The sequence below is a fragment of the Musca vetustissima genome, unplaced genomic scaffold, assembly GCF_032173495.1.
Source record: "Musca vetustissima isolate MV318-11 ecotype Yass unplaced genomic scaffold, APGP_CSIRO_Mvet_v1 utg4709, whole genome shotgun sequence".
Lineage (NCBI taxonomy): Eukaryota > Metazoa > Arthropoda > Insecta > Diptera > Muscidae > Musca > Musca vetustissima.
Genome location: NW_026888605.1, coordinates 512,412 through 537,040, shown reverse-complemented (window position 1 = coordinate 537,040; position 24,629 = coordinate 512,412). Strand labels below are relative to the sequence as shown.

The following is a 24,629-nucleotide window of genomic DNA, read 5'->3' as shown; positions in this document are numbered from 1 at the left end:
ATGCGTAGTGTATTTACATTTGTTTTCGAATAAGAACGAGTATTAAAATGACTGATATATCAATTCATTGTCGAATATCTGAGTAAAGAAACATTAAACGTTTTGTTTTTAAAAAATGTTTCCTATACTTTTTCCCATATTGGATTTCTATGGAAAGTTTACTGCCATTAAATCACACGATTTGTTGCAAAAAAGACTCTTGTAATAAATCCATACTCGCGCGAGTTGTGTGGCACCAAGTCGTATTCTTCAAAATATCGGTTATCTATGCTAAGGCGACCAGATTTTGGAAATGAGAATAGATGACATAAAAAAAATAAAAAATTGACTGGGATTCAACATTTTGTATATATTTTACAGAAAAATGTATGTACGAACCTGCATTCGAATCTTAAAATTTAATTTGTTTCTATGTAATTTATTTGACTATAAGAAAATATATAAACATTTTTAGAGCTCAGTACGAGTTTGAACAGTACAAGCACTGCAAGGCATTTTCTATATAGAGGACACACATTTTATAGATTTATATAACATATAAATTAAAGAAATAGAAGATTCTTGTTGGTTCATGGAACATGGAATTTGACTCAACATGTTAAAGTTGTTAGAACTTGTAATCCTTGGATGGATCTTATTGGAAATGTTTGCCGCCAATGTTTGTTTCTGTCCAATTAATTTAAATGTTGAGTATTTTATGATTAAATCAATTAAAATAACCATGAAATTGCAGCATTTTGTTAGTTTTTTAATAAAAATATGTTTTTTTTTAACGCCCGGATCTGAATATTTGAACCTGTGTGCTCCGAAATAATGAATTTAAATATTATAACGTATCGACGACTTCACACATGACAGACATTGTATTACTCCAATTTTATTTTGAGTATACTTTAAGGCATATGCCGAAAATGCTAGTTTTGAAAGAAGGAAGTAGTGAAATTGGTTTTTCACTCATTTACCGAAAGGAGAGTTATAATCAACCCTCATTAAGGACATATTACTACCCATGCACACAACCACCATCATCATTTCAACAAAAACACTGTCGAAGGAATACTCACCCCAATGACAACGCTCCAAACTTTAAGGGTTACTTGCAACAAAAACAAAATACATTTCAGTAGCCAACGTTTAGCAGTTAGTTTCCAAATGCAATCTAAGAATCGAAGAAGTGTTTGCTAAAAAAAACAAAAAAAAAAATAATTTACTAGTCGCAATACCATAATTATGAAATAAAAGAAAACAAGAAGAAATTTGTAAAAAGTGTTTTTCCGAAATTCAAAATCAAAAAGCAAATTTAAATATTAACAACAACAGTAAAATATAAATATTTTAACAAAACATAAATATATTGAGTCGTTCAATTCATGTGAACTTTTGAGGTAGTGTTGCCGCTGTTCGATAAAGAATTTTGAGTCATTGGGCACCACTTTTGTTCTTGGTTCCTCTTTGGACTCTCTTTCCATCGCTGCTCGGTTCGGCTCAGCCGGTCTGCGCTGTCGACTGTGCCGCAGCCTATAAGACAGACTATATTGAGTGAAGTGGATGTATTTGTGTATTTGGAAAAACAGTCTTACAACTGCAATCTGACTATACGGAATCGCAACATTGTCGGTGTGTTGGTTTGGATGATTGGATACGGATTCATGCGGTACATTTTGTGACTGGAGACTCTTCACAATCAGTCTGAAGAATCTATGTGACACTAAATTAAACCAAAAAAGAAAAAAAACGAAATCGAAAACAAAACTGAGTATTCCAAATGCACAGAAATCCAAAATTCCACGAAAATGATAAGAAATCTATGTTTAAGTAACTAAAACAAAAACCACAACAACCACAAAAAACTACTCCCCATGAATTGAAATGGAAGAAAAGTAACAAAAGCCAAGTCAAGAGAAGAACGTTTACAAAAAAATAAAAGAAGAAAACAACAACAAAATATTCATAGAAATTAATTTGTGATTAAAACAGTGTTAACAATTTTATATATTCGAAAATAAAACAAAAAGATAAAGTCTTCTAAAGACTTAAAATTTAGATTAAATTTAAAGAAACTAACAAAAAAGAAACTAACAAAACAAAACCAAAATAGAGGAAAAGTTATAAATAAAGAAAAAATCATTTAGATCAAGGCCATAATAGTAGCACCTATCAAACAACAAACACAACACTTACAGCGTATGCCTGGGCCACAAAGTGTAAGTAGAATTAACTCCAAACTACTGCTTCAGATCCCATGTACATACACACAAATATTCATAAACTATCAACCATCAAGTAGTATTTGTTTTAAATACTTTCATTTCAAACCGAGGAGAGTATCTTGCTTGTTTGTTGTTTATCTATTGGAAACGCACAGCGTACAAACTAAGAATAAAACTAAAAATACTGAAATATTAAATACAGTTTATGAGGAGTTGCTTAAAACAACAACAACATAATAAAAACAGTACTCAGTTGATTGTTAAGATTTTCACTTTTTTGTTTTGGGGCCTCCAATGAAAAAAAAACATGTCAATGAAAATATTGATTTTTCAAGTATGAATTAAAATAAAACAATATCAAGGCTTGAAGGGCTGCATTTTTTGTTTTTTCTTTCGTATTTTTCTCGTTATTGTCATATTATTTCTATAGGTAGTTTTGTCGGTTGAACATCCCCTAAAAATCCATCTGCTAATACTACTCTACACATACACATGCGTATCGACATACAATATTTTTTGAATAAATATCCTCGAATAATAACATGAATAAGAAGAACAGAAGGAGGAGGAAGAATAAGAACAAGTTTGTTTGCCACAACCATTCATACATACAAATTAGACAGACGTGAGACAGAAAAGAAAAAAAAACAGTAAAAGGACTTTATGAATGTATGTACGTTCATATGTATGTGTGTGTATTTGTATTAATTTTCGTTTCTTCATATTCTTTGGTTGATCGTCTGCTTTTGTCATCAACGCCGTTGTCGCCGTTGTTGTTGCCGCTGTCGTTCAGTTAAAAAAAAAACTTCTTGTTGTTTTTGTTGGTAATTTCTAGATGAAATGCACACGCACAAGATACTCAGATACAAATTGTATTTTGTTTTTGTTGTTATTATTTCGTCAATGTTGTATTTGTAGATACACAAACACACTTTTACGCATATGCTTCACATAGATACATTATGCTTTCTCTCTCTCTCACACTCCCATTTACTTGCTCTTATTTAATTGTTATCGGTCTTTTACTCTTAGTGTTGCCATCTTTGACGAGTTAATCACCCGTCAGCCCCAAAATGGGGAAACGGAGAGAAAAATTTTGTAAATAACTAGAAAAATGGCAATTAAGTATTACCCAAATAAATGTAATTTAATTTATAAGACAAACTAAGAAATAAAACTGACGCAAAAAAATGTGAGAGAAAAACTTTTAAGAGTCGCATAGTCACTGAGGTTGTTAATAGCATTTCATTTTGACATTGCCGCTTACAATTTGTATTTATCCAAATTAATGTCATAAAATCATAAAGATGAAACGTAATGTGTAAACTTTTCTGGAAAATAAACAATTTGTATCATGGACTTAAACCACTTTCAAAATAAACGACTCATTTTATAATCTCGAAAATCTATGGAATATGATTCATATCCCTGATCTTTGATTTACTGTACAATTTAAACACCATATTATCGCTTTATAATGTATTTAACCCTTTATGGTCCAATGTAGCCTACAGGCAACAAAATGTTGTTCTATGATTACGGAAAAAATTCGGGGCTCAAAGGGTTAATATTGACGACCAACTAATTTTATACACTCCGGTATAAGTAGGCTGAATTTAATTTGGTATTTTATAGTACGTTTACATTGTACCGGAACCAGTGGGTTTAAAGTGTAAATTCCATTTAATTCCGATAAAAAGTTATAATTTAAATTAACATTTAGGCTCCTATTGAGTAGCAAATCTTCTGAATAAAAATAATCAATATTGGTCCAGTTCTATAGATTAACCGCATATATCAGTACATCCCAAATTTCGGTAATATGGACAGTTTGGGGACGTTTTTAACCAAATTTGCTATAAAGAGGGAGACACATACGAGGATTCCAGGGATTGTATTGATTCATGTTTTTATTTTTATAATAACGGGATTTAAGGATTCTTCCTCAACTCACATCTTCGTATAAATTAGAATAAAATATCGTAATATTCTGAAACTTACCATTGGTGCTGAGATCTGGTAGTCGCGCGATAATGGCCAATGTATATTTTAGTTAATGCGTTTTTCGGGAATCCTATTGCATTTTTATATTCAATTTAACGCCGGAAATGCTTTTTGCATTCATTCGTATATGTAGAGTATATCTATATTAATAGAGGGCTGACCGACCACTAGATAGTTTTGCTTATCTTGTCATATTGAATGGTAATATACATTTTTAAATATGCAAATATATCCTGAATCGCCATTATTCAGGAACTGGAATTGTTAGTAAAATTTATATATCTATATTAATAGAGGGCGCTGACCACTAGATAGTTTTGCTTATCTTGTCATATTGAATCGTAATATAAATTTTTAAATATGCAAATATATCCTGAATCGCCATTATCCAGGAACTGGAATTGTTAGTAAAATTTATATATTAACAATTTTTTTAATAAATCGCAAAATTTCATATTCCTCTTCCATTGTAACCTTAGAGTTGAGATTCCACGATCACTCTGTGCCCAGTTTTAGCAGCGTTTAAACTGCTGTTACCATGTCCAAGGAAAAATGTCTGTTATTACACTCAACTCCTGTAGAACAAGTAGACATAGCATTGAATTACAATGGTGTAAAATTGATGGTAAGGAAGGAGCAAATTCAAATACAGACACACGCACACACTTACATCCATTTACAAAAATTACAGACATTGTGCGTGTTATTCTCCAAGTTTGAGTAGCATAAGAGGGTGAGTTTTTTGTTTTGTTTTAGGTGTGTGTTCGTTGTTCAAGTGCAAAATCAACATAAAACATTTGGGGATGTTTTTTTCCGTTATGGTATGAGTGTAGTTGCTCGGTGTGTGTGTGTGTGTTTAAGGGTATTTTTTTTATTTGTGTTCCTAAAGAAATTACCACAATTGCAATATATTCCCGCTTCTAGAAGAAATCAAAAAGGTAATCTGTCCTTGTTTGGGTTTCTTACTCCTTTTCTGGTTGGTATCACACAACGTTCGCACACAGACACACATACAGACTTACCCATATTTAGTAGCTGCTACGCACTTTCATAATAACTTGAATCAGACTTGCAGGACTAAATAATGCGTATGTTTTTTTCGTCTGGGTGTGTGTGTGTGCGTGCAATTGTGTCCTTCTGTCGTCTGGTATTTTGTTTTTGTGCGTGCGGGTAGGTATGATTTTTCCAGTTGTTGGTTTTTTGTTTGGGGATTTTTTGGGTATACACAAAAGTTGTTTTTCTTTTGGATGGTGGAGGGTAGCTGAGGGGAGGAAGCGGCCACAATGTAAAAGTTAATAATAATAATGGAAATAACAAATAATACAAAGAATTAGCAATGATTACAGATATTACCGAGGGTGGTAGAAAAGGATTTCCTTTATAAGAAGTCCAAATTTGTGGTAGAAGATCTAATGATGGATTCACTGAAATGTGTCTAATATGTAATGCACGTCTGGACCATTAAATAAAGAAATATTGTTTTGATTTTAGACAAATGACTAGTCATTTTATTCTGACTGATCAAAACTAAAAAACAAACAGTTTATAAAAAAAGCTTTTATTTTAGGGCCGTACCATGGCATAATTACATATATGTACAAGGTAGTCTCATGCAGTCATATATTTTTTTAATTAATTTGCCTTTGACAGTATTCAGCTTTCAAAATTCAAATGAAAATATCTTCCTACGAAAATTACGCATATAATTTGTTCAGTGGCAAACATTGCTAAATAATTTATATTTATAAATATTTTGAAGTTCCCCGCCTCTAAAACGTATAAATATATGTTGTAACAACCATGGTTAAATCTTGAGAGCAATGTTCAGCTTTAGAAAATATACTTTGTTTAATCGACTTAAAATTTGCCAGTCGACATACATAAAATATTATGGAATTTATTTTTTATTTTATTTGGAATTGATATATGAATTCCAAATTAAAAAGAGTTGCTATCATAAAATTCTCAAATGAGACTACCTTCTGTAATTATGCAATGGGACCGTACCTAAATTCAGTGCGTACTCAAAAATACCCACTTTCTCACCGTTAAAGGGTTTTTTGAACGTCCGTATTACCCAAATACTCAAGGACCTTATTTAGGTACGACACTTATATAAAAATTATGAATATATATTTTTTAATTTTTAAAACTGAAAGCCCCATCAAAGTAAACCCTAAACCAAATGTTTATATATTCTCACAGTAACACTAATTTGTAGCGGTAATTGGGACCGAAGAAATGTGACGCGATTGGTAAAATGCTACAAGGCAAGAAGGATTCTAAATCGGCACTTCAAAAGTCCAAAATGTTAATTCACAATGTAGCTCTGGGCGATGATAAAATTTTAATGATAACAAAGCAAACGAGATTCTTGCAGGTTCTGGAACAGAGCATCTATGTATATTTTAATACGGAATAACAAGAAATTTCGTTTGCATTAATTCGAAATATTTGTCGGAAACCGCATAAAGAAAATATAGCTTCCAAAATAGGACATTTCGTCATATAACGATACAGCCCTACTTTTGGTATTTTCAAGACTTTAGTTGCATTTTTAACCGAATACTTTGCAAGTTGGCATTCCGGATCGTAAAAAGGCACATTCAAGCAATATTTTCGATAAAGGTCCATGTTTTAATAATGCAAGCATACAAAGGTCCCGCCCATTATAGGTAATTTAATGGTCCTAGAAACATTTTCTAAACGAAGTGGATTTGGATTATTGGGGGTTGAAAACCATTTTCAATACGTTTTCATGTTTTGATATATAATCCATTTTTAAGTGTTTTAATAGTCATAGGCGCATTGTGGTCTGCCGAAGTGATTGTAATTTGTTTATTCCGGGTTCTTTGTAATCATTAGCATTAGCCTTATAGAACTTCTACTGACGTCGATAGTCAATAGATGTTGATGCGGATATTAAAACCTATGAAAATGATTTGACATATCCCCCACATATTTTGACATATCCATCGATTTTAGGTATATTCTATACCCACCCCTTGATGGTGGGGTTTCGAATTTTTTTCAATGATTTATTGGATACAGCGATGAGATTACTCTTGTTTGAGGGAAGCAAATAAATGGCATTCAATTTTATTTTTACCGATGAAATTTTGAACTTGAAATTTTACTTTTTACAAAGTGAAAATTGGTAAAACTTTTCTAAGTCTTTTTGTAATGTTATTGCTTGTAATCCATACATATGTATCATCTTGAAAATGAAATGAAAATGAATTCACAGTAAATTTATGTTTGCAACAGCGAATTTTTTCATTATGTAATTGAAATTGTGTACGTTGCTGATATGTATATTATCCAATAATACAATGTAGGTTAAGTTGGGTTGAAATTGACGAACACCACATCACGAATGGTTAATATCAACTCTGTGCGAGTGTGTTCAATATGTCGTTAACTAAAACTGGTGCCATCTGTATTTCGTTTTTGTTTTGTGGACATGTAATCCGTTTTATGATTTGCCACTTTAATCACTTCTTCAAATTCAATGTACTTAGAAAACATATAAAATATTTTACCTGATTCTTTTCAGAATTATTGTAAAATTCTCAGGTAAAATTTTACCATAATTATTTTTATGCGATGTGCAATAAAACATTGGTATTTTGTGCGAAGTTGTTCGATCCAATAAATACTGAGTATGTTGTTATTACCAAAAATTGGGAAGGGAATTACCGGAAATTATTTGAATTTGGCGAAATGCAATTTTAATGTTAGGAATTTAGTTGGGATTGTCTAATGTGCCAATATATTATTCGGGAAATAAATTGTTTCGTGTAGAAAAAATTCAAATAAGGAGGAACTTTTATATAGGATTTATCCAAAATATTTGTCTAGTTTCCACAGGTTGTATGACATATTATATTCGCTCTTTCTATTAACTATAGTAATATATCTCAACTAATATATGTATATTTGCAATTTAAACACCCCCAAATAGGATGTTTGTCGAAAAAATCATATCAGATCAGACCGACAATACGATATTTATTGATATTCAAATATTCTATAAAAACGTTGCCCTTAGGATCTAAGGTTTGTTCCTCAAAGACAAGAAATCAATATTTGGAATTTATTGCGTCCTTTTTCACTTTTGCCCGATCCTTGCTCTGAAACTCTTGTAGATTATCGTATTCGTCTGAAATGCGTGTATTTAACACAAATATATTGAGTAACTTCGGGTAATGTGGACTATGCGTCTAATGTGGACCACCCCCCATATCTAAGAAAATGCTTGAAATATGTAATACCGCCTTGGTAAATGTTTCCCTAATTAATGAAAACAAACAAATAATTACAATGTTGAAAAATGAGTAGTAGAAAATGTAGCTCTGATTGTAAAAGTGTGATTTGGATTTTTTTAGCACAACAGTCGAACGTTTTTCCAAAATAGTCGAACACTTTGTTTTTCTCAATTATAAAGTATTGTTTGCTTTAACAAAAATATACGTTTAGCTGTAATTACAATCGGTGATTTTTAATTTTTATTCATTTTTGAAGCCGATAATTATTTTTAAATAAAAATATTCAATGTCGGGTAATGTGGACCACTGTAAAAATTGGGACCTTTTAATGAGTACGAGTTCGAAACATGGACGCATTTAATATGCGAGGAGGTATTCTGTCCTCGGAAAACTCGAAATGCGAAATTACAGTTGCTTCGGTTGGATAATGAAGCAATGACCTACAAAATACCGCAAATGGGGCGGTGCCCTTAAATGGGGGCTATTCCAAAACATAAACCCATATATTTTTGCAGTCATTGTTACTCAAGAGTGCAATAAATTGAAACTTAACACAACCAATCCAAAACCTTCCTTTAACTTACAGATCCTCATTACCCACACATACTGGTCCACATTACCCGCCAAGTTATTTTTATTCGCAGTTTAGAGTTTTTTGAAATATAATGCAATAACATTTTTATTGACAAATATATATAATGTTTGACCTGGAATATCTTTAGTCAGCAAATCTACTATGTTGTGAAAACAATATGTTTTTATTTTTTACCGTTGTTACGCCCACAATATCAAAAAATTAAAATGGAGGTCCACATTATCCGAAGTTACTCTATCATTTTACAAAAGACGATAATATTTGCGAAATAATGATTCGGATACCAAAAACTCCAGTCTTGTGGTATTTAGGTTATGATTGAAGAAAATAAGGTCGCAAAAGCACTCGAGGACTCATAAATAACTTGCAATGGGCCTCAACCAAAGATATAAAGTCTTTTCTTCAATTCTTCAGCCAAAATATCGGATGAAAAATTTATCCTTCACAATATGTTTGCTGGGCTATCATCCCAAAAAGGAGTTTTACTAGAACTTTAACTAACAAGCGGTCAGATGTCACTAAACCTTAAATTTAAATTTGCTGATCAAGAATGAATGAATGATGTATCAGAAGTAAATATTCAAGGTTTATTTAAATATGTAAACACTTATGAGATTCCAGTTGAAGATTTTTAAATGGATGGAGAACAACCGAATAATTACAATAAGTTGTTACCCTAAATATAACGTTTCCATTCTATTCTAAAACAGTATACCTTTAATTCTATCATATAAAATTATTCTGGAAAAACTCAAATGAATTTATCTACAAATTCTATAAATCTTAGAGACACCCTAAGTTATTAAGAGAACGTTGATGATTTCTTCAAATCCATTTTTTCAATTTAGATTACCTTTTCGCTTTCTCTTCCAAGGCAATATCTTATATAGCGATATTTTATTAATTTAATCCCTGTTTAAAAGATCGATCAATGATTTCAATTCCCCAGGGACATTTAAAACAAAAATACATTTCATTCGCCTTTAGGTGATATTTTTAGGCAGCTCTCCCCTCGTTTCCGTTGTTAAGGGATGATTATATTTTGTATTGTAAGCAGTAGGCATTGCTGTAAATCAATCGATAAGCAAATATTCTTTATTTTCGCCGTTATTAAACATAAATTTCTAAATTTAAATCTTTACCGATGTCTGGAGTCATTTTAGACAAAGAAACATAAAATTCAAGAAAAAAAACTAGGGTGACAAAAATGTAACAACTGGTAGGTAATAATTTCCGCCCCAATTCTCCCTCGTGCTATGACATAGTAGATAGAACAGGGGATACATTTCCATTATTTACCAAGGTAATGACTTTCTACACTTTATTAACAATAGAGGTTTAATTTTAGAAAACCAAAAACTGAAAGGAACCATCAATTTCTTGCTCTTAGGCAGTAATTAAACTGAGCTGAGTCTTAATTGACAGCTTGTCGAGACAGACAAATGTAACACTTCCTATCTATCTTCCTAGCTATCTATCTACGGGATAGGTGAAAATAATAAACATCTGTTATTAATTTTTGGGGGGTTGAAAAATGAAATGAGGCGCCGCTCCCCATTCCATCATTGTGTGGATCATCATCACCAGCCGTAAAGTGGAAAAGCACGTTCCATAAAACTCGAGTCTAGTTTTAAATCGATGATTTATCGATGGCAGATGCTTTCCTACATTTTCCTTTCTTTTCAACTCCGAAGAAAGGAGCCGAAATAACCAAATGACAAAGTATAGACCGACAATTGTTGCTATTTCATTGGAAATACTAAAGTGAAATCCTCAGGATATCCTTAATTCCACTACACGATTCCAATGACGTCTTAGCAACAACAACAACATCTTCACAATGTCATTTAGACTGTCTCCATTTCTTTGAACTCTATCAATTAGTTACAGTTTTGTTGTTCGTTTTTTTCGGTTCGCCTCTAAATCTTTACGAAAATGTTTTGAAATCGTTGACCTGCTACTAGCTGCTGCAGTTGTTGTTTTTTTTTTGTTGATCCACAGAGAATATCCTGTTGTTAGGCTATAATATGACGCACATCTGCTCCTTTTGTAAATCAAGAATAGGAAAATGCAAGGAAGAAAATTGTGCAGCATTTGATGGGTTTTTCATGTATTTTAGGGAAAGCGTAGCGACACACATACACCAACACAAACAGATACAAAATAAAGGGAAGAAAGGAAAGATCACTTCTCTTACCTATGCACCTTTATGATGCATACCACACACACACTTACCCTAAGCACCTACTCTACACTCAGGACCAAGATGCTACCCTCACACTCGCACACACACACTCAGCCACATAAATTGGTTTCTTTGTCTAGTTGCGCCCTACCTAAGTTCGAATCTGAGAAACATTTGAGAGGTAGATCCTATTTTTAGAATTTCTAAGCTGCCTTCCGTTCACTACTTAAGGCGTTGCATTTTCCGTATTTGGCATCAGTTGCAATCAGTCTCATCTGGCGTCATCATCTCTTCAGAGTTTATCACAACACCACAACAATTCGATTGTTCAAGGCGTGCGTTCTAAACGCTTCCTGAAGAAAAACACCAACTAAGCAAAATCTCGTTACGAGTTTAAAAAGTTTAACTTAAACGTTTCAAAAACACCCAGCGATCACAACCGACGACTACTACTCCTCAAACAACAAGATACTCCTTGGGATATTTTGTAGTGTTCACAGAGAAAGAAAACAAAAAATTAATTTCAAAAAATTTGTCATTTGTTTCTTTATCGGCTCTCCGCGCACTCCTTCGTTCAACACCAAGTGTATAGTAATATTTTGCGGCTTCATTTTGTCCGTCAATAGTGCCGTGAAATTATTCAAACGTCTAGCGATTATTTTATGATGGAACTGTTGTCTAACAACTCCCTACCAACTCAAATGGCCTCGGCTACCAGCAATTCGTCAGCAACGAACGGAAATCAAAACGGCCAAGCAACCACGGCCGAACGTTTATTAGCCGGTATCTTGGACTCGTTTCCAGCTTGGGATTTAAACGCTGGTTTAATGGGCAGCAATCCACGCAATGAGTAAGTATTCCGCACACACACACAGCTCTCTATCGGAAGGAGCAGTTACTAACCACCGTATTTTGTTTGCTTACAGTTCACCACCACGCAATGACTTCTTCTTCAACAATCTCTTGAGTTCCTTGGAGGCACCAGCTGAGTTCAGCTTGGGTGTGGCTCCCATCGGTACCGCACCCATGAGGGCTCCTCCAAAACTGTCACCCGAATCCTCGAACAATTCCAGCATCAGCTGCAGTTGGTGTGAAGTAAATGCCTCCATACGCTGTCTGGAGTGCAACGAGTTCATGTGCAACGACTGTCTGAGGGAACATCGCAAATCGCCATTATCTTCTAATCACTCCATAATATCTTTACCCACGCCAATTGGTACCTCGCCCACAGGCGGCATGTCCACCAGTGTACCGATTGTACCCAGTCCCAACTATTTGTGCGACCAGCACAATGAATTGTTGCGCTATGTCTGCGAATACTGCAAGAAGCTCGTCTGTCAGTGCTGCACTCTGCACGAACACAAGGAGCACTGCTACTCATCCATTCAGAATTTCGTCGACGAGTCAAGGGAAAAGATTGAGTCCGCCTTGGAAAGCAGCCGTATGGGCACCAAATGCATTAAGAGCAGCATTGACAAAGCCCTGGCCTTTATCCGCCATGTTGAGCGCAATTGTGCCGAGCTGAGCGATAACATCCGCAAGGGTTTCCGCCAATTCCTCATCGCATTAGAAGATCGTGAACGTTTCCTCTTGGATTTCGTTGAGAAACTGCGCCAGCGTCGCCTAGCCATGTTGCACGACCAAATGGCCGGATTGAAATCAGCTTTGGCCGGCTTAGCTGAGACTTCGGAAATGTTGCACAAAGTTGCCGAGAATGGAGCTCGTATGGATCAAGTCGACATTGCCATGAAGGTGACCAACGGCCAACGTCAACTGGAACAATTTGCCGCCATCTACAAGGATCTTCAGCCTAAGCAAGAAGTATTTGCCTTCTCAGCCCCCGATTACACATTGCTGCAGGATATTCGCAATCAGGGTGGCATTGTCTTGGTTGATGAAAAGAATATGCCCCTTATGACAATTAGTGGCGGTACAGTAGTGGGTGGTACGGGTGCTGTTGACTCTGTAGGCACTGTACTGTCCATGCCTGGTAACGGCATGCCAAATGGCGCTGTGGTTCCAGCAAATATGAGACGTCCACTGTTGCGCGACAATTCATTCCGTAATCCATCGCCAGTTATGCAAGTTCGAGGTGGTAGTGCATGCAGTATGCCCAACCCCGGTCTCGATTGGGAACTCAGTGTTATGCGTAGCTCTCCAGGTTTACATTTCGGCGCTCCACGTTCTACACCCGCAATTCCTGGCACCACAGAACCAGTTAAGGCACGTAATTCCAATGCATTGTCGCTGTCCTTTGCCACCGAGGGTCACGAAGATGGTCAAGTCAGTCGTCCATGGGGTTTGTGTGTTGACAAAATGGGCCACATTCTCGTCTCCGACAGACGCAATAACCGCGTACAGGTCTTCAACCCGGATGGCTCTCTCAAATTCAAATTCGGTCGTAAAGGCGTTGGCAACGGTGAATTCGACTTGCCCGCTGGTATTTGCGTCGATATTGACAATCGTATCATTGTCGTCGACAAGGATAATCATCGTGTACAGATCTTCACTTCGACTGGTGCTTTCCTATTGAAATTCGGCAGCTATGGCAAGGAATACGGACAATTCCAATATCCCTGGGATGTGGCTGTTAACTCAAGACGTCAAATTGTGGTAACCGATTCTCGTAACCATCGCGTCCAACAATTCGATTCTGAAGGTAGATTTATTCGGCAAATTGTATTTGATAATCATGGTTCCAATAAGGGCATAGCCTCACCACGTGGCGTGTGCTACACACCCACGGGTAATATAATAGTATCCGATTTTGACAATCATTGCTTGTACTTGATTGACCCTGACATTAATGATGTAAGTATGACGTAAATTCAATCAGGCTTCTTGGTTGCAGTTTTCTGATTGCCATATACCCTCTCTTTTTTTGCAGATATTATCAGCCAAGGGTCATGAAGGTTCCGGTTTCCAGGAATTTAATCGCCCTTCAGGCATATGCTGTGACGATGATGGTCGTATTATTGTAGCCGATTCCAAGAATCAACGTATTGTTGTATATAGTCCAACTTTGGATTATCTATGGGATGTAAGTATATCTTGAAAGCTCTCTTGGTTCTTTGTAGCCGTATTGATAATTAATTCTTGTTTTTTTATGCTTCTATATTTATAGATTGAAATTAGACCTTCATTGAATCCCCTGATGCCACCCACACTTGATGAAAAGGATCGTACATGCGATGTAGCCCTGATGCCCGATGGCCGCATTGTATTCCTAATTGAATTATCGCCAGACTCAAAGGAGGGATCAAATCCCTACAAACGCTTCGTGCATGTCTTCTAACGATCGACATATCCGTCTAGGGGATGGATATCAGGTACTACAGCAACATTAGCCACAACTAGTTCTACAACAGAATCCAGCTATACAATGGAAAGAAATACCGCCACCACCTGCTCCAATACCGCATTCATAATTATGGGTAATGCCATTGCAAATAATTGTGAAGTAATAGACAACTCATCGATCTTTTTAAAAAAATGATTATAAAAGCAAGAAACAAAACAAAAAGCATAGCAAAACAAATTGACAAAAAACTAAAGCAAACATTTTTAGTATTTAAGTTACAACGATTACCTCGTTAAAAGATATAGTATATATTATTTAGGGATCAGTTAATAGTATGTATCATACATTCAACCTATGAAGAATAAGGCGACGAAGACACTCCATTGAAACAAAAATACAAGATACAAATAACTATAAAGCCACCACCATTACCACTACCACCAAAATCCATAATTTCACATGTTAGCCCACCTTTAAGCCATATTGGACAAAGGTATGGTATTATGTGTTTTTGTTTTTTCATTATATGTTTATTTTTTGCATCTACATTCATTATGTTTTTACAAATTTTATATACCCCATGCATTCATATATACACACACACCCCCATATATATACAAGCTAAATTCATTATTTTTATATATTTTTTTATTTTTAAATTGTTTATTCTCTATTAATCCAAGATTAATTTCTTTTTTTCAAATAGACTGATTTATTGTATAAAAAGTGAAAAAAGTTAAAAACTCAATTTCTAACAGACTTTTATATAACCTAGAAAAGGAAAAAACCTAAAAAAATAAAGTTCAACAGATAAAAAATTCAAAACATCACATTTAAGTCAAGCTTAAAAAAGCTAAAAAAATAAACTACATTAATTAAGAATAATAATAACAACAACAAGAGAACATATTTACAATTACAAACTAAAAACAAAAGTAAAACAATTTAGTCGAATAGGCCGATATTACACAGAGTGAAAAATATTTAGATATGACTTATGTTTATTAAACAACAAAATACATACACTCACACATACATATATTTTTAAACACATGTTTTAGGTTTAACAATTGAGACTGAGCTCAAGGAAATTCATTGTTTTCATTTACATTTATGTTAGACATTTTCAACTTTTTTTTTTGTTTTTTAAGAAAAAACTTATTTTTGTATTTTTTTTAGTAAGACTGATTACCAAAGTGACTAAATAACACCGACTTAAAAATGACACAAAAAACAACAATTTCAAAACCCCAACTATTCAAAACAAAATACAAGCAGCTAGCAACCTAAAAAACAACAACAACCATTAAAAAACAAAAACCGAAAAACAAAAAAGTAAGAACCTAAACTAGAAATTGAAAGTAAAGCCTTTCAAAAAAAATTAAATTAAAAAAATAAATAAATTTATTAAATGTGTTCATTAGTATTATACATCTATATATATGAAATATAATAAAATAACAAATACAATTAAACTTAGTTAAATTAAAAACCCCAAAAAAAACAAAACAATACAAAATTTAAGAGCAATACTTCAAAAAAAATCTATGATTTTAGTCAAATGTCAAAATCTTAAACAACAACTATGAAGGGAGTGCGCAAACGAGCATCTTAACTAGAAAACGGAAGGGTATCGAAAAGTTTAGTAAGGGATAGCAAAATATTTAGAATGAGAGTGAGATTACGGGGTGTATCATTGATTGTGTGTCAGACAGACAAACAAACAGATAACATTAACACTCTTCAAACTAAACAGAGTTTTTGAAACCAGGATTTATATTTAAATATAGGCCTTGGCATATTTTAGCTTAGATTTTTACATGAAAAACAAAACAAAAAACTGTATTACAAGTAAAAAATAAACGGTTCCTGGTCTCATCTATTGAACAAAAACAAAAGTATATATAAATATATACATACATGTCTATTTCATGTAATTAGCTAAATTATGGATTACTCAAAACTAATCCATTAAAATCAATATTATTACTATTATTATTTTACAACATCATACATATTTTATCTAAATTAAAAAAAAAAACAAACAATTAAACATGAAAGTTGACTCTATTTTATAGCTAGTTCAATCCATGGAGTTAAATTAGAAAGAAAGAAAGAAAGAAAGAAAAAAGTGAAATGCTAATAAAGCATTTTTATACACACCTTATATTAGTCTAATAAAACAAACAAGAACAACAACACCTAAATAAATAACATTTAAAAAAAAGGAAAAAGAAAAATAAGTTAATAACAACAAACCACCAAACATTTTTGGGTAAAACTTCAAATAAAAAAAAATAATAAATAAAATCAACTTTATATATAAATATTAAATGAAATCCAATATAAACAATAAACAACTAGATGAAAAATTTACGTATATTATTAAAAATATATATATTATTGTATTTTGTAATTTAAGTCCTTCCACATAACGAAGCAAGTTGCATTTAATGCGCCAACCAATCATTCATTAAAAACTCTGCGAGAGCGAATGTTGGTGTTGAATTTATAAAGGAGAAAAAAAAAACAAACACAAAAATAAGTAACAATATTAAAAACAAAAATATATATATTCTATATATTATTGAAAATAAGCAAAAGATAAAACAAATGATATAAATATTTTTATATGGAGAAAATATTTGTACGTAAAACTGAATTACATACATATTTTTTATGATCATCATAACAATACACAAAAGCAAAAACAAAAACCAAACGAACATAACAATTTTTATTATTTTATTTTAAACTACATTTGTTTCTATTTTTAATTAACAACAAAAAATAATACCATGTAACATATAACTAAATATGTTTAAACCCAACAAATAATGAAATGTTTTAGTTATGCCACAACTATTATTTTTCCAAATTAAATGAAATATGTTTTAAATTAACCTGTCTAAAGTAAATTGCTTAAAATATAATGCAAGACATTTCAGTTGCAGTTATAGACATTTATAACTGAGGCTGATATGTCCAGAATTATTTTTTTAACAGAAGCATGTATTTTTTGGAAATTCTACATTTCATAAAAATATATATTTGCGCCAAAATGTATTTCAAACTTGAATAAGGTGTGAAGAGGCACACAACATCGGTTTTCGCCTATTTGAAATTTTACATACATAAATCAGATGCTAACTCTACTTAAGTTCCCAAAAAATTCGAATCCGACAATAGATTCTTAGAGGAATATGCGTCCTTTCGTTTTTTTTAGTTTAATTTTGAATGTTTGGAGATAAGCGCTATAAGAGAATTACAGTAAATTTTGTTTTATTATTAATTTTTTATAATAATTTGTTTAGATATATGGTTAATTATATAATTCGTTTGTTACATGGTATTATTATTGTTCAACAATTATATATTATACATGCTCAGGTATAAATTATATATACAACAATTATATTTTATTCATTTTTCTACTCATAAAGTGGAATAACGCTATTCAATTCATTTAAATTATATATATTTTCCTTATGTTTGTGTTTATTTTTATTTTTTTGCCATATATTTTATTTTTGTTTTTCATATTAAAACATATATTATTACAATTTTAGTTCATAATTTTGTTTGCCAAAGGCTATAAATCAAAAATAAATTTTAAAAAAATTATATTTTATTATTATAATTAAATTTAAAGGAAAACAAAAAAACTGATAATATTATTGCTATTATTTGTTTGTTTTTTTGTTTCTTAGATAAATACATACGGAAACTCAAGAGGAGCTTGTTTTTTACTAAATGCCATAAAAATGCTCATCCCCCACCAGCCCAAAACACAAAAATCCCTTCTAAAGTTTATAAACAAACAAAAAAGAAATTGAAAATTGCGCATAAAACTTAACTTCATTATTTTTCTCTATGTAGATATAAGTTTAAAACACAAAATATATACACAAAAAATAACAATACATATATACATATATTTAAAACAAAGTCATCAATGGCGTTGAAATATTAAATATTGCAGTGATGAGAAGTGAACATAACCCAAATCTAATCAATGGATCTTAAAATAAATTTTTAACTGAATACCTTAATGAAATTCTTCATACATTATGTATATCAAAATACAATTTTGAATAAAAAATTAAAAAAAGAAAATCTAAAAAAAAAAAAAAATACATACATACATACAAAACATAGCGTAGTTATTTAAGTTTAAAACCCCCCTCATATTATACATACATATATACAACTTAAAGAAATTATTTTAATTTTTTCCATTATTATAATTATATTAAATATAATATAAAACAATCATTCACTAAAACATTCATATTATAGTTAAATTCTAGCAAAAAAGAAAAAAAAAACAAATTAAAGTAAATACCAACAGCAACAACAACAAATAATTAATCATAAACATTTTTGAGTACAAAACTTTAAAGTACAAATTAACAATTTAAGTTGAAAAACAAGCAAAGCAAAAAAACGAAAACTATTTCAAAAATCCCACAAACAACATACAAACAAACATTCTTATAAACAAAACACTCCGATAAACACAAATAACAATTACACACATTATCGATTTTTTGGGCTTTTTTGTTGTTAACATCTTAAAATAAATCTAATTGAATTGAGAGTTTTTTCCAATAAACAAATAATATAATCTTAGTAAAATTCTAAACTACTTAAAGACTATATTAAAAAAAAAAAAAACAAAATTATACACATAATTTATATACATTGAAAAAAAAATACTATGACAACAACCAACCCTTAATCAGGTGTTAAAAATCTTATTAGAGGTTCTTATTGAAAATAAAGTAAACTCAAAAAACTTAAGCTTAATTAAATTAAATTGTAAGGAAACTTAATGAAAACCCAGCCCCCTAAAAACCAACAACAACAACATTTACATATGTATATTTATGCAAACTATAAATCTCTTAGAATGATAAATTGTGCTAAACCAACTATGTAATACATAACAATTTTATATAAACATATATTATACATATAGTATATAACTATGTACATTGTACATGCGATCACCATCATCATCTATTCATTCAAATGCAAGTCATCTTGTTTATTTTTACATAAATATTAACTATACATACATCAATAGCAAGAAGAAGAACAGCCAACATAATTTCTAATATAACAACCAACCAATCAAGCAAACAATTAAAAACAACAACAAAACATATTCATTCACAAAAAAAAAAAAATACACACACCCAAAGTATATGTCTACAGTGTAATGTTTAAAATAAAAAAGAAGAAATTAATAATTAATTAATAGAATTAACATTAACATAGTTGACACATTTAATTATTAATTATCATCATCATAACTACATTTTTATTAAACATGCATCTTCTTACATTCATTATATTTCAATTCAATATTTACCTATTGATTGATTTGTATGTATGTGTATTTGTGTATAACACACACACAGACATAGTGGCAACCTCATTATCCACTTTTTCAAAAAAAACCTCAATAATTAAAATATGTGCTAGCAAATCTGTAACAACATCTAATTAAAAAAACATCTCTACATACACATACATATATATATAATTTATAAAATAATAAAGAAAATCACATAATTAATTATAATATTGTATTACCATCAAAACAAAACTAAAATAATAAAAAACAACATAATTTTATAAATGTTTAATAAATAAATTATACACATATATAGTATAAAATAAAATTGATGTTTTATTTCAAAAAATATATTTTTATATCATATTGCAGTTGCAGAATTGAAGACCAAATCCAAGATAATGTAATAATCTGGATCACACTTAGGATGGATGTTTAGTATTGAAATTAACATATTTTTGAGACCCTGTCTTCCAAAATTTTCAATATAGGTCCATGTTTTGAATTAACCACATTTTGAAGAGAAGTGGCTTTAAGTTGAGTGGGGTGCAAAAACTTGGTGTAAATGTACATGTGTGTGTATTGAAACACTTGTTAGTCTACTAGAATTGTTTTTGCAATTAAAAAATCTTTATTTAGCTTCTTGAGGGTTGTCTAATGATTTCTTATGCAAATAGAATACGACGTCGTAACAAGTCATTTGTGTCAATTGTGACCGGCCCTGGCCAATGTGACAAGACTAAAACGCTTATTGTAATAGCAATGCAAATGATATTAAAATATAAAAAAACAACAATAGTGAAGGGATGTCATTCGCGAAATAGATTTACTATTTACACAAAATACCTAAAATTAGTCGGGTCTTTTATTCGATGAAATTAAATTTTAAATAAGAAACCATAACCAACTTTGTCCCAATTCCCAAAATACCAAATAATGGGAAGTTAGCATTATGTGGGGTCCAAAACTAAACTAACTATAATATCTTTAGTTTTCATTATTGGATTGCAAAATTAGTCCATACAGCTCAAATTACCGAAATATGGATGGTACCTTTTATGGGGTCTATCGTACAAATAGGTCCAATATTGATAATTTTTGGTAGAAAGATAGCGATTATCCAAAATACTTAAAATACTTAATTTGGTTTAGAAACGTGCCCATACACAGTCGAAAATACCGAAATTTGGAATAAAATTACATAGCTCTATATTGCGAGCTCTATCGTGGTTCCAAGGGCTAAATCATCAGAGAATTTCATTCAGATCAAGAATATATATATTTTTTTGTGTCTCCGCCAGGGATGGTCCGTGTGACGAATTTTTAGGCTTTCGACTGTCAAAAAGGTGTAAACGTCGAAAACGTCATATACCTGTATAAAATGTAATAAATGTAGTAAAGGTCATTTATTCGAATATTATTACCATATACATTTATTTTCATGAATATATATTATTTTCACATATATCTGACTATTCCTTACTATAACTGATAAAAAATTCTTAACATTTTGAAAAAAAAAATAAAAACAATTTATACGGATTTAAGTAAAGCATACCCAATTTCCAAATTGATTAAGGGAAATAGCTATTTTGTCAAAAACCTAATGGTTTTGGTTAGGTTTCCGACGTATGTATTATACGTCGGAAATGTATGTAATTTACGTCACTGTTTCTGACGGACCATCTATGGTCTCCGTTGAATGTTATACCACTAATGATGGAGGGTGGTATAAAAACGCCTATATCGACATCCCTATATTTTGAAGGTAACATATGTAAATATAAATATTTGTTGTATGTGTAAACATTTCGTTTCTCTTCTTCTTCTGCTTGCGATCAGTAGCACACTTGGTAAAGAGAACACCATCGAAACGAATAATTCTAATTAATTCAATATAGAGAGTATTTGGTTTCATCCAACATATTTATGAGAATATGTGAACAAGGGGGTGTGTGTATTAGCACCGCTGTATAAATATTATTAAATTATTTACATTTACTTGAACGATTACTTAAGCATTATTAACACAATATGAACCGAGGAGGGTAGTTTGGTAGCTTGCATAATGTAAATATTTGTTTATTTTGATTTTATTGTTTTTAAGTCTCTACAGTGGTTTGGAATGTAATAAAATATTTGGTAATTTGTATGAAATAAAATGTTTTTAAAATTATTTAAAATTTAACGAGAGAATTTGTTTCTCTAAAAATTTTTAATTAAGTTTTAAAACTAAAAAGTGTAGTTTTAGCATTAAATTAGGCAAGAGTAGAGAATAAGATAAACAATAAAATAATTTATAGAAATTCACAGAGATTAAGATTGTTTACTAGCAGTACTTCTGTAATTTGTTTTTAAAGGTCGGTGGCGCCAAACACCATGTTTTGATACAGGGACGTACCAGAGTGCCCGGCGGTCCCCGTAATTTATTTATTTTTATATACAAAATTTGTTTTTGCAATGAAAATTTTCATGTTGAAACAACGTAAATCCCTTAAGTCTGAATTTTTTAAAGGTCTCTTTTTTATTATGGAACCACTTTATGTTATGATTTTTATATAATTTATAGCCTGATTCTATTTTTTTAAATAGTGATTCCTTTCTTAAGGTGATTAATTTCCACACGTATCATAACACTGTGCGCCCCAATGTATATTTACGCACGCATTTTATTAATACTAATCGAAGCCAAGCCAAAACAACCAAGTGGGAGAGAAGTTCCATAACACGGTCGGTCGCTTGATCGGTCACAAGTTTGCTCAAACCGCGGCCGTCAGCAGCAGCAGCAGCGTCTTCGAATAATATCGGTCTGGAACATTAGCTGGCTAAAATGTTAAAACATTTGCATTTTTATTTTCAGTGTTTGCCGACGAACGCACAACATTCACACAGACGCTGGCTGCTAAGCAAAACCTTTTATATATTAGTTCATATCGTGCTATCGCCCGGAAAGCAGCAGCATCAGCCGCCGCAGTAACAATAGCCACCGCAACAATATCCATCGCTCGGACTGCCGACCATAATTGGTAAAACCAGTTCTACACTCAGCTATCAAACAAAGTATTCAAATTGCGGATTGATAACCGCCACAATAACGCCAGCTATGACAAGCTCGTCATTGTAATCTCCAAACGAAAACAAAACATTAAAAAGATAAACAAAGTCACCTCGCGACACCTCAAAAACAACTACCCGAAGAATAGTTCTACAATAATTTAAATAATCTTTAATCGAAAACAAAAAAATCTAATCTTCGGAAATTGTAAAATTTATAAGGTATGAAGAGAAGAAAGTGGCCAAAGCAAACACTAAATATTCCATGTTTCATTCAATCAAGTGTTTATATTTTCCAATATCAATTGAATTGCAATAATGATTGCTTATCATCAAAAACTCAAACTAGCTAGATTATGCCGGATAGTGACAGTGCACGTTTTTCATAATACCTTATAATTTTAAGTGAATATTTTATTCAATGGTGTACTACCAACAATAAAAAAATCTTAACTGCAATAGTTGTGATTAAACATATTATATAATAAATGATTTATCCAGATAAACAATAACAGAAACAAAACAAAAATAAAAATCAAGTGCGTGATAGAGGCCATTACCGCATTTAAGGTGGTATCTGAGACACAGTCAAACCAACCAGCCACAACCACGCTTGCACACATCAGTCAGATTGAGTGCAGATTGTTGGGTATTCAAAACGAAATCTTTTTTACGTGACGTAGCGGTGGTGGCACAGAAAGAAATATCCAAAAGAAAAGTGAATTTCAAATCGCATTCATTTGATTAACAACAACTAAATAGCAAATCAAACTGTCACACAAACACGCAAACAGTATGTACGGGTATGTGGCATTGTGTGTGTGTGTGTGTGTGTGTGAACATATAAACAAACCGTTCGGACAGTGGCTCACGAATATCGTCAATGTTTACATTTGTTTTTGAAATACATAATAAAATATTGTGTATATATTATTTCTTATAAATTCAGCTGGGAAATAAAAAACTAGTCAACAAATGAATCAGCAGTTGTGGGGCTGGAAAAGAATTTAAATTTTCATAAGAGAAATGAAGTTGGCAAATAACATTTTGAACATCTGGGGTAAATGAAAAAACACCGTGCCGCAGAAAAAATTCCATCTATTTCCATAGTAGACTTGAGTGTATATTATTGTATTTTAGTCAAAGTACATATCGATTTATTGTCATTTTTAAACAATGCCGTGACTTTCAAAAATTCAAAACATGTGTATGTCTCTTTTTTAAACCTTCTTGCATATTGATGGAAATTTCCATCATACCAATAAATGCCCAATAAAGAATTTATTAAATATATTTAGGGAAACCCTCCCCCATTATTCTCGTTTTGAAATTTCTGCGATCGAAGGGCTGGCAAATGAAAGTGCAATATATTGAAGATTTTTTAACTACCCATAAATGTATTTGAAAACTTACGGTTGTTTTTATAATTAATTCTTTCCGATGGCGGACATGATTTTCAATTTTTTGATTGTAATTGTTTTTTCTTGAAATGAACATTTTAAAAGAATGCTGTTATTTTGAAAACGATTTCTTAAAAAATTTTTAGTTTAAATAAAAAATGCAGTTTTTTGTTGAATTTATAGTATAAACTAATTTTTTTAAAATATTTTTTTCATTCAAGGGTTAGAAGTGAACCGTTTTTCTGTTAAA

The 24,629-nt window shown here is 31.7% G+C and overlaps 3 protein-coding genes across 4 annotated transcripts in view; 1 reads left to right on the top strand and 2 right to left on the bottom strand.

Moving 5' to 3' along the window:
* The window catches only part of LOC133336463 (protein seele), a 162,416-nt gene that overhangs the window by 12,420 nt on the left and 125,367 nt on the right, over window positions 1-24,629 (bottom strand). The gene's annotated exons all lie outside the window — the stretch shown is intronic.
* Window positions 1-24,629, bottom strand: part of LOC133336437 (protein lifeguard 1) — a 307,141-nt gene that overhangs the window by 244,574 nt on the left and 37,938 nt on the right. The window lies entirely within an intron of this gene.
* Window positions 2,161-24,629, top strand: part of LOC133336442 (protein wech) — a 199,589-nt gene continuing 177,120 nt past the window's right edge. Inside the window, exons 1-5 of the mRNA XM_061544738.1 lie at window positions 2,161-2,204; window positions 11,848-12,112; window positions 12,189-14,073; window positions 14,150-14,302; window positions 14,387-14,618. Of these exons, the coding sequence (XP_061400722.1) occupies window positions 11,925-12,112; window positions 12,189-14,073; window positions 14,150-14,302; window positions 14,387-14,557 (2,397 nt within the window). The 5' untranslated portion in view covers window positions 2,161-2,204; window positions 11,848-11,924 and the 3' untranslated portion in view covers window positions 14,558-14,618. The remainder of the gene's footprint in view (window positions 2,205-11,847; window positions 12,113-12,188; window positions 14,074-14,149; window positions 14,303-14,386; window positions 14,619-24,629) is intronic.